Source organism: Taudactylus pleione, unplaced genomic scaffold (genome assembly GCF_031769625.1).
Source record: "Taudactylus pleione unplaced genomic scaffold, aTauple2 ptg000130l, whole genome shotgun sequence".
Classification (NCBI taxonomy): domain Eukaryota; kingdom Metazoa; phylum Chordata; class Amphibia; order Anura; family Myobatrachidae; genus Taudactylus; species Taudactylus pleione.
This window is the reverse complement of record NW_028284532.1, coordinates 8,265,835-8,281,907: the sequence shown is the minus strand read 5'-3', so window position 1 is coordinate 8,281,907 and position 16,073 is coordinate 8,265,835. Positions and strand designations below refer to the sequence as shown.

The 16,073-nt window shown below is 45.3% G+C and overlaps 1 protein-coding gene across 1 annotated transcript in view; it reads left to right on the top strand.

The window, feature by feature from the left end:
* Positions 1 to 9,308, top strand: part of STAT6 (signal transducer and activator of transcription 6) — a 248,504-nt gene extending 239,196 nt beyond the window's left edge. The window contains exons 20-22 of the mRNA XM_088473126.1: positions 1,203 to 1,280; positions 2,737 to 2,838; positions 7,263 to 9,308. Coding sequence (XP_088329252.1) covers positions 1,203 to 1,280; positions 2,737 to 2,838; positions 7,263 to 7,344 — 262 coding nt within the window. The 3' untranslated portion in view covers positions 7,345 to 9,308. The remainder of the gene's footprint in view (positions 1 to 1,202; positions 1,281 to 2,736; positions 2,839 to 7,262) is intronic.
* The last annotated feature ends 6,765 nt before the right edge of the window (positions 9,309 to 16,073 follow it).

Here is a 16,073-nt window from a genome sequence, read left to right as displayed (position 1 = left end):
GCCACACAGAGCCCATTTACATTATGCCACAGTTGTAGTCTTTATAAAGATTATGCTACACAGTTGTAGTGCCCCTTATAACACATTATGACACTCATTAGTAGTGCCCTTATAAATTATGCCCAACAGTAATGCCCCTTACACATTATGCCACTCACAGTAATGCCCCTTATAACATATTATGTCCCACAGTAATGCCACACTCAGTATTGCCCCTTACCTAGGCTAGTATGCCACCCCCACCCCTGTCCAGCAACTCTCCCTGTGTCCCTCTGGGAGCATCTCACATCCCCTGTGTCCATCCACCAATCTCTATTCTTATGTGCCCAGTTGAATTTGGTACCAGGTCAACAGCATCTGCATGCAGCCGCAGCCATGGGAAAACAGTGCCGATGTAATTTTTAGTGAGGCGCCGGTCGTGACCCAATCAGAACTCGTGGACCAGCAGCCAATCAGCAGCAGCTGCCGGTATGCGACTCCCTATTGGCTCGCGACTGGTGCCTGATTAAAAATTACATCTGCGTTGTTCCACAAGAGGTGCTGTGGCTGCATGCAGGAGCTGGCGGCCTGGCACCAAACCAGTGCCGCCGAGGGGGCATCGGGCAAACCAACCCATCTGGCCATCAGTCCTTCTGGCATTTGCCGGAACTGCCAGATGGACAATCCGGTCCTGCAGTGTGGTACTGATAGGGACAAATGACCTCCAGAAGCTCCATATACTATAGTCAGTGCACACAGGGAAATTCTATGCAGAATGAAACACCACTGCTGGGTCTGTACTGTTTAATGGGTTGGAGAGGTGTGGAGGATATTGGGAATGCATGTGGACCTGAAATGTACAACATACAGGGGTTTAACTAGTACTTTGAAGACCGATGGCAACATTTGACGGGCCCCAAGATTTCTAGAGAGCAGATTCCCCGCCAGACCCCATTGTACCTTAATGGACAGTTACCTCCCCTTGCTCAGCATACTACTCATTTCCTACTCAGAGGAGAGAAGGGCACATATCAGTTCTCTTTCACACTCAGCATAATATCATTTTGGAGCCCTACAATGCTGTCCTGCACTACTGGCTACTGTATAGTACCAATGGGTCTGGTTGCAAATATTAGATCTTCTCTTCCACTGAACACATATAGCTAAATTTTCCTAATTATACTTACCTTAGTTACATTGACCTTTTTGTTTAAATACTCTAGTTCTCCATTGGAAACTTATGAAATTGTTCAGCCTCTTCCTCCCTTGCCTGAACCAACTCCATTTCCTTCCAATGTAGGGTGAGTAAAGTGAACGGTATACAGTATTACCGTGATATTCTTCAAAAGTTGTCATTTTTGTTAAACCAATATTGAACAGCATACAGTTTGTGTACGCATTTATGTACAGTATAGCAAAAACGTAAAATTATAAGTTCATAAGTTTTAGGAGTTTCAACGCTATAATGAAAGACTTAGGGGCCTATGGGCCTGATTCAGAGCTGAACGCTCTGACCAGAGCGCTCGCTCTGAATCAGGGCCCTCCTCCATGAAAATGGAGCGGCCTCCTGGCCGCTCGTATAGCTGTGGATGACCACCCACAGCATATGCGAGCGGCCAAAAAGATGGTCGCGATGGTCTTGACCATCGGACTTGCGACGGAGACCCTGCGGTAGGGTCTCCCTGCCACAAGCCCTGGAGTCATTTTGGCTCTATCAGAGCCAAAATCACTCCCACTGACATCACTAGTGATGTCAGTGGGGCCGGCTTCAGACGGTAGGCATTCCCATGGGAACGCCTCCGTCTGGCAGGCACGCCCACCAAAGGGGGCGTGCTGTCAATCAACATCGACAGCACGCCCCCTTTGTTGCGAGACCCGGAGCGATGGAGAGCCCGTCGCTCCCCGGGTCTCGCTCATGCGCACGACGGAGCTCCCTCCGTCGTGCGCATGCGCAGTGGAGAACATCGACCCGCTTGCGAGTGTCCTGACTCTCACGAGCGGGTCTGAATGACCCCCTATGTACTAAGCAGTGATAAGTGACAGAGTGAAAAGTGATGTCTGTGATAAGGTGCCAGCCAATCAGCTCCCAACTGCTATCTCACAGGCTGTGTTTGAAAAATGACAGTTGGGAGCTGATTGGCTGGCACTTATCACAGACATCACTTTTCACTCTGCCACTTATCACTGCTTAGTACATAGACCCCTTAAGCTGCATACACACACAACGATTTTGTTACAAAGGATTTTATGAACGATTTTCTGTCAGATTTTTTTTAAACTGTAATGAACGATTTTTTTGAACTACAAACGATTTTTGCATATTCCCTTAATGAAAATCGTTGAGTTGACAAGTCTGACTGAACTACAAACGTGAACGCGCATGAACGATAATCGTTCATCATTTGACTCAGAAAGTGAACGATTTTTTCAAATGATTATCGTTAAACGATATCGTTTAACGTTAATCGTTCAAAAAATCGTTGTGTGTGTATGCAACTTTAGGGGTACATTTACTAAAGTGTGGGTTTATAGAAGTGGAGGTGTTGCCCATAGCAACCAATCAGATTCTACTTATTTATCTAGCACCTTCTAGAAGATAGTAGCTATAATCTGATTGGTTGTTATGGGCAACACCTCCACTTCTAGTATAAACCCGCACTTTAGTAAATATACCCCTAAGAGAGTGCTCATGCAGCATCCATATGTTATATTTAGTTGCCTGAACAAATGTATTTACTTGTTAATTCTCACATTTAGGTTTCTGCCACCATATTCCTTTGTGGAAAACAATACACAGTGGATCCAAAGTTATGTTCCTGAAGCATCCAACATTCAGCAAGAGACTCTTAATAGAACAGAGTAAGTTGAAAAAAAGTTTGCTGATCTATCTTCCATTCCCCACTATTACATCTCTCAGTATAGACCCGCAATACTTTTCATCTATGTAAGGCATTTCAAGGTGCACAGTACATATTCTTTGGAAACAACCCCTTAAAATCAGTCTGCACTTTGGAATACATCCCATCATTCATTTAAACTTTAGATTTTTTCTAATTTACTACTTTGTGTAGCGTCATATATGTTGTCATTTAATCATGAGTGTGAAGGGACATGTGGATTGCTTTATTACATAGTTTAGCTAAAAACGACCCTTTGAGCTTTATCTTCCAGTAGAGGAATGAGACCTGGGACCTGTTTCAGAGATGCATGCAGTGGCCGTCGCTGCTGCAATCCAGTACGCAGCAGACTGCAAAAATATGCTAATTAATAAGCTGCCATCTTGTGCAAAGAGATGTCCACTGCCGGCATCTCACATCTGCCGCTTATGTACAAAAGCGGAAACATCGGTCGCACATCGAACGTACGAATTTGCAGAGGTTCACTAGGGCACACTCAGAAATTATACCCGACACAAGTGGGTTTTTCTAACCCCCCTATTCCCCCAATGTAGTTGATTTCAGCAATAGAGCACTATAAAGGAGCAGATGGGGAACCAGCCAGGGCCCAGAGCAATAGTGGGGCCCACAGCACTAGCCATATTCGCCTTGTGCAGAGCCACATTAAACACACTGGAGTGGGTGACTGTCCAAACTATAATTATTCCACTTTATTTGGCAGTCCCACCAACCACAGAGTTTTCTATAGTGGTGGGCTCAGTGCAAGAAGTGGTGGGGACCCAAGTTTTTGTTTCAAACCAGGAACCATAGTAATCTTCATTGACCACTGGATTCACCACTGGATTTGAGTATCTGCTGATTCTCCCAGGTCTATTGCATGTGATCCTTGCAGAGGCTGTGTAGATTGGATAATATTGTTCCAGGGTGGTGTTCTCCTTCATTATACAGTATAAACCAGTGACACATTCAAAGATAAATAATGATGGGTGTAAGGTATGTGGTGTACAGGGAGGGGGGGGGCCTACACCACACACCCTGAACCCATACATCATACTTACCTCTCCGGCGTCAGTGCTGCAGAAATCTCAGACCCATGTTAGAGGAGATCTGTGCAATCACAGTAGACGCTGGTACGCTGCACCATGGAAAATGGGGAATCCGCACAGAGACTGCGCACTGGCTGCCTCCTTTATTAAGCTGCACCAGGAAAGTGCCACTGATGCCCAATATTGTTGCAGTGGCGATCTGGTGTCTGTGCAAATGGATTTTATATGCTTGCATATTTTAGTAGAACCAGAGTCAATGATGGCAAAGGAACAAATGTGATATCATCATGTAAGTGAATCACATAATAATAGACATTTTATAACTATATATGTGTAGATTTTGTTAATTAACTATTGGCAATTATGTGGCTGATTCTGGGTCTAATGGATTTCTGTTCTCGTACGCATATAGTGAGTTTTTGCATACAGCGCATGCACAGATGCAAATTCACACATTTTTGCATATGTCTATCCTATTCTGAGTCGTGTGGAACTTGGCCGGATCTGTCATGCACAAAGGGGGCGATTCCTGCTGAGGGTGCTTTAAAGCCCTGTTACGGCATTGAAATTGAAATTGGGCAGTTTAGGCCAGCAACAATGCGAAAGCACGAAGCCACCCTGAGCGTTATGTGTGTTGTACTGAGTTGCAGTGCCGTAACAGGCCTGTAATGCACCCTCTGCTGCCCCGCCCACATTGTGCATGATGTTATGCATTTGGGGGCGGGGCCAGACAGCACCTGGAAGGGCGGCAGTCCTAGGAAGCTGGGCTATTCAGACCCAGGGAAACACGTTGAGCTTTTTTTCTGGACCACTTGGATTTACAACACTTGGTTCCTGGACTACATCTCTGGATATAATTTGGACCATATCTCTACAAAGTGACTTTTAACTGTGGCTGATCACCAGTGGACTACCCCTGTTACCCTCCTATATTTGGATGAGTACCTACAGACAATTGGGGATCTCTGCCATGCCTGGCAAACCTTGCTGCTAACACCAAGGTCCTAACTTACCAAGATATTTAGGAACAAAAAACTATTGGCCCATATTATATTCATTCATTTTTTTAGTGATATTGTGCACATAGATATTTGATTTTATGATCATTAGTACCTGTTTCCATATGTACAAATAAATGTGATATATATATTTTTTAAAGTAACTGTCCTGCTTATATATAATTTATATTTATTTTTGTACACCCTTTTACAGCTAGCGCTGATATTTACATTTATAAATTTTTTTCTGATTAGAGGATTTACAACCCTCTTACTAGCTGCTGATGATAGCGCCCTATTAGTTATATATATTTATACCTCGGCAGTGCACAGAGTGTCTAGACTCTAGAGGATGCTCCATGCAGCCATATACATGGCAGGGTGTCTGTCTGTAGTGTCGAAAGGACGGTATGGGTGGCACTGCTGCAGCTATACTGGCTGCAGGGTGCTGTTCCAGGCACAAGGCCGGCTCCAGGTGCCTGAGCACCCTGTGGCGGCCCAGTACATAGCGCCCTGCAATCGCGCATGGCAAAATTTGGGGCATGGCCTCATTACCATAGGTCATGCCCCCTAAGTCAGGTTGTTTGAAGGTGTGCCCGCATGGCACACCTCCAAATAACATCAGGCTGGAGATAAAGCCCAGCCCTCCGTCACTGGCTGGGCTTCCCCCAGCCCTCTCCCATCAGTGAAAGGATTCACATTCCGGGGGTCCGGCACCGCAGCACAGCTGTGGCGGTCCCCAATCTCCCGATTTGACCACCCGCGGGCCACTGTCCCGCTGAAATCAGGATTTTGGGGAGGGGTGCGCCCTCTATGGGTGGCACCCCTGTGTGACCGCACTGGTCGAACATCCCTAGAGCGGGCCCTGTCCAGGCGGGATGTAGTTATATTGCCGGCGGACGGGATGCCTGCCGTTGATATACTGACGCCGGAATCCCGCCACCCGGCAATCTGCAGACGCTGATATCCCCTTAGGGATCAGGATACCGGCGGCAGAATCCTGACAGCCAGCATCCCGTTTGTAAGGGGGAGGATTAGGTTTAGGCATTCTAGGGGGGATTTAGGGTTAGGCACCCCCCGGGAGGGTTAGGAATAGGTTGTGGGGAGGGGGGTTAGGGTTAGGCACCACTAAGGGAGGGTTAGGAGGGGATAGAAGGAGGGTTAGTATACTTATAGCCGCCGTTGGGATTCTCCATGTTTGGGCTGCCACTGTCGGGGTTTGAGTAGCCACCAGTATTTCATACCCAACCCATTCCAGACATCTTGCTAGCTAGAAGCAAGGGCCATGGGGCAGCGACTGTTCTGCACTCGGTGCGGTAGCACCAGTCACACACCCCTAGTTACGGCCCTGCTGTGTTGTGTGTATGAGAAAGGGAAGCCTGTTTCTGACGGGTCTCTTACACCTAGCATGACGGTTGCAGGCGTAATATAAATGGGCTTCCCACTTGAATACACATGAACCCCCGCATTGGGATGCAGTAATAATGTTGACATTCATAATGTAGGGTTTGGAACTAGGAGCATGGTTGAGGTTAGGCTATGGGAGGGTAGGGTCAGGGATTAACATTCTCAGGTTAACAAAATATACCACACTCCCCCGCATTAGCCCTATAGATTCTTGTATTAGCATAAGGTAGTAACCGAGGCTTCTGCAGCTGCCAGTACTACAGCCACTTTGCATGCGATTCATAATTGACCCTATGTGTTCATCGTTAGCTTTAATCTCAGAGATTTAAAATATGTCAAATGTTGTTCCATGGACCTGGCTGTCTCTATCACCATTAGTGATCGTACTGGGTGCAATTTACCAAATCCCAAAGGCATGCATACAGTATATTAACAAGTGCAATAGTACACAGGATCACAACCATCGGGTGCAATATATAGGCTTTCAAATACAGTATTTCACCTAATATTTGTTTAGTGTTTTTTTTAAACTGGTCATTGTTAGGGTCAATACTAGGGGGTAAATTTACTAAAGTGAGAGATTTTAGAAGTGAGTTTTAAAAGTGATGTTGCCCATAGCAACTAATTAGATTCTACTTAACATTTAACTAGCACCTTCTAGAAGACAATAGCTAGAATCTGATTGGTTGCTATGGGCAACATCACTTTTAAAACTCACTTCTAAAAACTCTCACTTTAGTAAATGTACCCCTAGATGTGTCAAAATTTATATTTTAGTGAGACGCTGTGATTGGTTCACAGAAATATTGATCATATGTCATTTTCAACAACTTGTAGTTACCTTTTGCTAGAAATATAAATTAAAACAAGTTATTATAATTTATCTGCCCATCACATTTATCTGATATCCTCTTATTTATTTATGTCTTTATTAGACTTGATGAGATATTGGGACTCTTGGACAGTGATGTTGGCATTGCCATATCCGGCATGCAGGACTCAGTTCCCATGCAGTAAGAAGTCTGGAGAAACTGACTCTGGGTGGTCGCATTCTTAACAACTATTACCTAAATGCAGCAAGGATTCATTACATATATTTTGTGTTAAATGGACAAGCTCCGGACTAAGCATTTCATTTGACAATCACAATATATACAGTAACTGGCTACATAATTCATATGGCAAATGTTTGCATCTTCAGTACAATCTTTTATTACAATTGATGGGATCATGTTGCTGTACCGAACAGTAATTGATTCGTTATTTGCATACAGAAAAGCTTGGATCTGTGTCGAGATGATACAATATTACAAACATCACTTCTTGAGCTATACTCAACTACCATTAGCTTCGGCATTTTGTTATGTGAAGCGATTCAGCAAGTGCCTGGAGGCCACACAGCTGAACCTACTTTCTGTGCTAAGGTTTTCTAGCATTCAACCGGTTTGGTTTTACAGATTCTGGTGTTTCGTGTAGGAGTCAGCAACATGGTAATCAGATCTGACTTTTTCAGCTGTGTGTGTACGAGGGCCTTCAAACCAAAGAATTATTCAGGCACTGAGGAAAGCTTATTGCCACAGCCATTGATATTACAGCATCACTAAGTAAATTGTGTTACTCCATGAGTGCAGTCTTTCAGTTGCCTACCGATAGTAACAATAATGCAGCTCTATGTTCTTTATTGTAAAAAGATGAGATGACCAATGAATTGAGTGGGACATGTCACAAATAATCTTCAGTGCTTTACCTTTAAAAAGATTAAACAAAGCCTGTTATAGGATATAACATGTATATATCACTTATTAAATATTTTGTCTGATGTGTGTATCATTTATTTTGTTGCTCATTACTATTTTGAGGAAAATATAATTACATATAACTGTTTTCTTTTTTAGACATAAACAAACAGGAAAACATGTCAAACGGCTTCTGGGCCCGATTCACACCCTTTCACTAGCAAGCGTTTGCTCGTAGCTGGCCGATCTTTGCATTGTGCGCATGGCTATGCATCGCAGTGCGCGAACTAGGTCTATCGATCGGGAATCGTACGCTCGCCGGTTGAATGAGTGACAGGAGAAGCCGTTTGTGGGTGGTAACAGCGGCAGACCACTAGTAGAAATGGGGGAGTGCAGATGAGATGCTCAGGCACGCCTGCGTTCACAACACCGTGTCAGAGGCGTGCATAATTAACAGGCAGCGTCATTGTACACGTCACCTGGTTATATTTTACATTGAAGTGCTCTCAGTGCTTGAGGTAGGGTATAGTCAACCACAAGCGCTGCATTCGCTTCCGATGGTACCCGATGCACCGATGGTTGCATACACCTCCTGCAGATGACGTGCGCAAGTGGGCGTCTTAAGACAGGCTGGTGGGTGTCTGCATTCACAAAGCGATCACATGCCAAGACATAGTGGGCGTGCTTATGCCTTGCCGTGCAATCGCCTGCCTTGCTGTAACATGGCCGAATTTGCATACGCAGTGGGCGAGCTAACGCATCTAGCGAACGCGTCTGAATTGGGCCCTCTGTTCCATGTTAGGAGCAATTCCTCAATACACTGATGACTTCCTGTTCTGTGGAATAGGAAGTGCTGCTTCAAGGCATGGGTACATTTACATACCCTCTTCTGACGAATCATCATTTATTGTCAATGTTACCTGGCTTTAGTACTTGGCATATACCTTTCTCCGTTTGTAATGCATTTCTCCGTTTGTAATGCCCATTAACAGCCATATAAATGTCTTTCCCTTATTCTAATTTCATAACCATGAGAGGAATGGGACAAAAGTCTTTATTTCATTTGTCACATATATGTTAATGTAAAATTAGATTATTCTTGCTGGTTACAACGCTGTGAGGCGCTTAGTCAGTGCTGTTTTTAGATCTCATATTGACCTTCAGTAATATAACGTCTGCGAATATGATCAAGTTTATTTTAGGGGTGTGCACCGGCCACTTTTCGTGTTTTGTGTTTTGGTTTTGGATCTGGATCTTTCTTCGTGTTTTGGATCTGGATTGGTTTTGCCAAAACCACCCTTCCGTGTTTTGGGTTCTGGGTTTTGTGTTTTGGATCTGTATTTTTTTGAAAAAAAGCATAAAAACAGCTAAAATCACAGAATTTGTGTGTTTTTCTTCTCCTATGCTATTATTAACCTCAATAACCTTAATTTCCACTCATTTCCAGTCTATTCTGAACACCTCACACCTCACAATAGTGTTTTTATGTCCAAAAGGTTGCACCGAGGTAGCTGGATGACTATGCTAAGCGACACGAGTGGGCGGCACAAACACGTGACCCATCTAGGAGTGGCACTGCAGTGGCAGACAGGATGGCAGTTAGAAAAACTAGGCCCCAAACTGTACATAATGCAAAGAAAAAAAAGAGGTGCAAGATGGAATTGTCCTTGGGCCCTCCCACCCACCCTTATGTTGTATAAACAGGACATGCACACTTTAACAAAGCAATCATTTCAGCGCCAGGGTCTGCCACACAACTGTGGCTGAAATGATTGGTTCGTTTGGGCCCCCACAAAACAAGCTGGCAATTAATGTGTCCCTGCACAAACTGGCTCTACGGAGGCAAGATGTCATCCTCATCCTCCTCATCCACTGATTCCTCACCCTCTTCAGTGTGTACATCCTCATCCTCACAAAGTATTAACTCGTCCCCACTTGAATCCACCACCACAGGTCCCTCTGTACGTTCTGGAGGCTGGTCTCCCTCGAAGAGTTGATAATTCATTTTTATGAACATCATCTTCTCCACATTTTGTGGAAGCAACCTCCTACGCCTTTCGCCGACAAGGTTCCCGGCTGCACTAAACACTCTTTCGGAGTACACACTGGAGGGGGGGCAACTCAGGTAAAATAGAGCCAGTTTGTACAGGGGCCTCCAAATTGCCTCTTTTTCCTGCCAGTACAGGTATGGACTGTCTGACATGCCTACTTGGATGCTGTCACCGATGTAATCCTCCACCATTCTGTCAATGGTGACAGTATCATATGCAGTGACAGTAGACATGTCAGAAATTGTTGCCAGGTCCTTCAGTCCGGACCAGATGTCCAAACTTGGTCCTGCCTGCCCTGCATCACCGCCAGCGGGTTGCTTAGGATACCTAAGTTTTTTCCTGGCAGCCCCAGTTGCGGGAGAAAATGAAGAAGGAGCCGTTGACATGTCACGTTCCGCTTCAGCTGACAGTGTGTTCACCAGCAGGTCTTTGCACCTCTGCAGGCTTGTGTCGGCCGGAAAGAGAGACACCACATAGGCTTTAAACCTAGGATCGAGCACGGTGGCCAAAATGTAGTGGTCTGATTTCAACAGATTGACCACCCTGGAATCCTGGCAAAGCGAATGAAGGGCTTCATCCACAAGTCCCACATGCCGAGCGGAATTGCTCCGTCTTAGCTCCTCCTTCACTTTCTCCAGCTGCTTCTGCAAAAGCCTGATGAGGGGAATGACCTGACTCAAGCTGGCAGTGTCTGAACTGACTTCACGTGTGGCAAGTTCGAAGGGCTGGAGAACCTTGCACAACACGGAAATCATTCTCCACTGCGCTTGAGTCAGGTGCATACCCCCTCCTTTGCCTATGTCATAGGTGGATGTATAGGCTTGTATGGCCTTTTGCTGCTCCTCCATCCTCTGAAGCATATAGAGGGTTGAGTTCCACCGCGTCACAACCTCTTGCTTCCGGTGATGGCGGGGCAGGTTCAAGAGTGTTTGCTGGCGCTCCAGTCTTCGGCACGCAGTCGCTGAATGGCGAAAGTGGCCAGAAATTTTTTCGGGCCACCCAAAGCGTCTCCTGCACGCCCCTGTCGCTTTTCAGAAAATTCTGCACCACCAAGTTTATTGTGTGAGCAAAACATGGGACGTGCTGGAATTTGCCCAGATGTAATGCCCGCACAATATTGGTGGCGTTGTCAGATATCACAAATCCCCAGGAGAGTCTAAGTGGGGTAAGCCACTGGGCGATGATTTCCCTCAGTTTCTCTAAGAGGTTGTCGGCGGTGTGCCTCTTACTGAAACCGGTGATACACAGCGTAGCCTGCCTTGTAACGAGCTGGCGTTTCTGAGATGCTGCTACTGGTGACTCTGCTGCTGTTGCTGCGTAAGGTGATACATCTACCCAGTGGGCTGTCACAGTCATAAAGTCCTTAGTCTGCCCTGTTCCACTTGTCCACATGTCCGTGGTTAAGTGGACATTGTGTACAACGGCATTTTTCAGGACACTTAGGACACTTTTTCTGACGTTTCTGTACAGTCTCGGTATCGCCTGCCTAGTGAAGTGGAATCTAGACGGGATTTGGAACCGGGGACACACTACCTCCATCAATTGTCTAAATCCCACTGCACTAATGGCGGATACCGGACGCACGTCTAACACCAACATAGCAGTCAAGGCCTCAGTTATACGTTTTGCTTCAGGATGACTGCTGTCGTACTTCATCCTCCTCGCTAAGGACTGTTGGAGGGTCAATTGTTTAGTAAAAGTAGTGGTGTTCCTACTTCCTCTCTGGGATGATGAACGACTCCCAGCAGCAGCAACAGCAGCAGCGGCAGCAGTAGGCGTAGCAATGCAGGATCCTCCGGAGGAATCCCGGATAGGAGAGTCAGTCATGCCAGTGACATGGCCTGCAGGACTACTTCCGATCCTGACTAAGGAGGAAATTGACGAGGAGGGAGTTGACGGTGTGGTTTGCAGGCGCTTGGATACAACAGGACAACGGGATTTAGGTGTCCCTGGACTGCTTACGGTCTTAGCCAAAGTTTCTGAACTTGACAGTAACTTTTTATGAACGCGCTGCAGGTGCCGTATAAGGGAGGATGTTCCAAGGTGGTTGACGTCCCTACCCCTACTTATTTCACCTTTACATATGGTACATATGGCAAGACAGTTGTTGTCCGGATTTGGATAGAAATATTGCCAGACCACCGTGATGGGCTTTTTCATCCCACGGACAACAACTGTCTCCCCCGGAGCCTGATTTAAACAAACCACATCACCATCAGAATCCTCCTCGCCAACTTCCTCCTCAGCGCCAGCTACACCAGTATCCTCATCCTTTTGTACTTCATCAGTGACATCTTCAATTTGCATATCAGCAAGTGGACTGTGGGTGCTCCTTTCAGCACTTGCAGGGGGCGTGCAAATGGTGGAAAGAGCCACCTCTTCCCGTCCAGTGCTGGGAAGGTCAGGCATCGCAACCACCACCACACTTGGACTCTCCTTGGGGATTTGTGATATCTTCTTAGAAAGCACAGTTCTTCGCTGTGCTTTTGCCAGCTTAACTCTTTTGATTTTTTTAGTGGGAGGAGGGCTTCCATCGTCATGTGAAGCTGAACCACTAGTCATGAACATACTAGGGATTGACCTTAGCCGTTCCTTGCCACTCCGTGTTGTAAATGGCATATTGGCAAGTTTACGTTTCTCTTCAGCTGATTTAAATGTCTTTTTCAAGGTCATTTTCCTGAACTTTGCCATTTGGGATTGTATGTGCCCTCTACTATGACATTGGGCATCGGCCTTGGCAGACGACGTTGATGGCATGTTATTGTCTATGTCATGACTAGTGGCAGCAGCTTCAGCACTAGGAGGAAGTGGTTCTTGATCTTTCTCTATTTTATTTTTATCTGAGAAAGTTTGGTCCTCCATTTATGTTATATCAATTTGATATATACGTGCGGCTAAACACAGAAAATAATTTTTTTTTTGGTTTGGACTGGAGTGTACTTTCGGGGGTTACAGCACCCTTAACGGTCAAGCCAGCCGGCCCTTTACTTATGACACAGGCGCACGCTTGGCACTACTTTGTTGATGCACGTGCGGCTACTGCGCACACAATTCACAAACACAGAAAAAATATTATTTTTTTAGCACTTGGGGGGAGCACCCCTGATGGACAGTGCACCCCCTGGACAACACTACAGCACCCCTTTAGGACTGGGACACTGCACAGGACTTTGGAGTGGACACAGCCCCTATGGAGAACTGACTGCACAACACAGTCCAGCCAGCCCCTATGGACTTTGAAGTAGTGGACACAGCCCCTATTAACAACAGCAGCACAGCACAACACAGCCAGCCCCTATGGACTTTGAAGTAGTGGACAACAGCAGCACAGCGCAGCACAGCACAGCACAACACTACTCTGCACTACACTACACTACACTACACAGCCCTAACTCCCACCCTCCCTCTTCACTGTCCACAGCCGAGTGAGAAAATGGCGCCGACGCGGGTACCTTATATAGGATCCAAAACCCGCGAGACTCGGAAGGCGGGATGATGACGTTTTGCCTCGATTTCAGATCCGAGTCAGGCGGGAAAAGTCGAGCCTGACTCGGATCGGACTCGGATCGGGGGGGCTCGGGGGGGTTCGGATTTCAGAAATCCGAACCCGCTCACCCCTAGTTTATTTGAACTGGAAATAATGTTCAAAACAACATTGGTCACACATTAGCGATATATGAAAATATAGTTTAATGCATTTTAATACCTTCATACTAAAGGGGAAACACCAATATGAATAGATCTAAACAGTTACTTTATATATTGTGTCTAGCACTTGAGAATTAGGTTGAGTTAGTTTGAATAATTTTCCATTTGCAATGTTTCTTTCTAAATTTAAATTCTATTAGTTGTTGCTTTTTATGCACTTTCTTTGCGTAAAATATATAGTGTTGCCCCAATACAAAAGGTTTGTTTTTCTTATATATAATAAGTGATGTCAGTTATCTTCCCCAAGATAAACAGAGAGTAAATATCAACAGATAATGATAATACATCCTTTATAATGATGATCGAGGGAGGTATGTTGGTAGGGAGAAAAATCCTCCAACTGAAGGTAGTGTGAAACAATCAGCGTACTCCAACTCACACTTCTGTATGTGGTTCACCACATATAAAGGTACAGTATCTAAACCACCCAGGTATATACACCATGGACCTGTTTCAGACCTGCTCGCTAGCAAGCGATCGCTCGTTGCTGGCGATGTTTGCAAATGTGCGCATGGGTATAGTTCTCAGTGCATGTGCGCACACTAGTATGAGCGATCAGGATGCGCTCGCTCGCCCTGCAAAGACAGCCCAGTGGAATGAGTGACAGGAGAGGCTGTTTGTGGGTGGTAACAGGGGTAAGGCAGTAGTAACGGGGGAGTGGAGTTGCGGACGCAGGCGTGCCTGAGTGTTACAACGCCGTTTCAGAGGCGTGCATAATTAACCAGGATCGTCATAGTACACGTCACCTGGTTGAATTATACACTGAAGTGCTCGCTGTGCTTGAGGTAGGGTACAGTCAACCGCAAGCGCTGCGGTCAGATCCGATGGAGCCCTATGTACCGATGGTTGTATATGCTTCCTGGAGATGACATCGGTAGTGGGCGGGTAAAGACAGGCTGGTGGGCGTAGGTAAACACAAACTGATCGCTTGCCAAGACGTAGTGAGCGTACTTATGCCTTGGCGTGCGAGCACCTGCCTTGACGTCACTTAGCTGAATTTCCATACGCTTGGAGCAAGCGGCCGCATGTAGCCAGCAGGTCTGAATCAGGCCCCATGTGTGACCCGTGTATAAAGTGGCCCAAAGGTATAAATATAGCGTACCACACTTACTAAAAGTGCAGAGTGTTTCAAACATGTAAAGGTATCTTTAAATCTTTTATACATGATGAACCACATACAAAACTGTGAGTTGGGGTACGCTGATTTTTTCACACTACCTTCAGTGGGGGCATAAAGGATGTAATTGAGAACCTCCTTGAGAAAGAAGAAAAACTGTACTACACATATATCTGTTTGTTTCTCTTACATGATATTTCTTATTTGAGTGGAGAAGACACAGAGCAAGGATTTTTCTCTACCAACATACTGTACCTCCCTCGATCATCATTATAAGGTATGTATTATCATTATCTGTTGATATTTACTCTCTGTTTGTAAGTGCGCCCAGCTTATGAGTACCTTGATTTTTTGTTATATAGTTTATGTTAAAATTTGTTGAGGTTTTGTTTTGGTGAATCTAAGCCAAGCAGCTCTCTTTGCACCAAGGATTGGGGGTTTATCTCTTTGCTCATATATCTTCTCCAGGAAGTCCCACACCTTGTTTTATATTGTGTGCTGCAACTGGATTCTGCTATTGCTCTGAAAAGAAGGGGAGTCCTGGTGAAATCAAGGAAGATAGAGATATGGCAGTTTACTAGACTGATCATGTGATTTCACTACATCATAAACAGCCTTTGTGATGTCACACAGCTTTGCTGTAAAGGACACTCCTTGGTATAGAACTGTCAGCTACCTGCTCTAGCTGCTGATATACCTTCTCACAATGTAAAGTAAGATTATTTTAACCTAAATGTTATATGAAAATAATGCTAATATTAACATTGGTCACTTATTTGCCATATGTATGAAAATATAGTTTCCTTATGCATGGCAGAAAAATTCCCTTAGCTATTCAGATATAATTCTAACAGCCCAAGAGGAGGATTTGCTTCAGTCCAATTATAATCCTTTTTCTACACAAGTTGGAGGACTTTATGAGATACTTTTCGGGATATGAGGTCTTGTGGACGGGTAGAATTGCTGCTATTAGGATGTTCCTTCCAAAATTGCTGTACTTGTTTAGGTGTATTCCTATACTGTTAGCTGGGTCCTGTTACTCGATGCTTAAAACTTATGCATGAGAAAAAAGGAAGAGCCAAAGTGGCTAGGTGTCGGTGATATTTGCTGCTTCCTAAAACAGTTGGGTAGGTA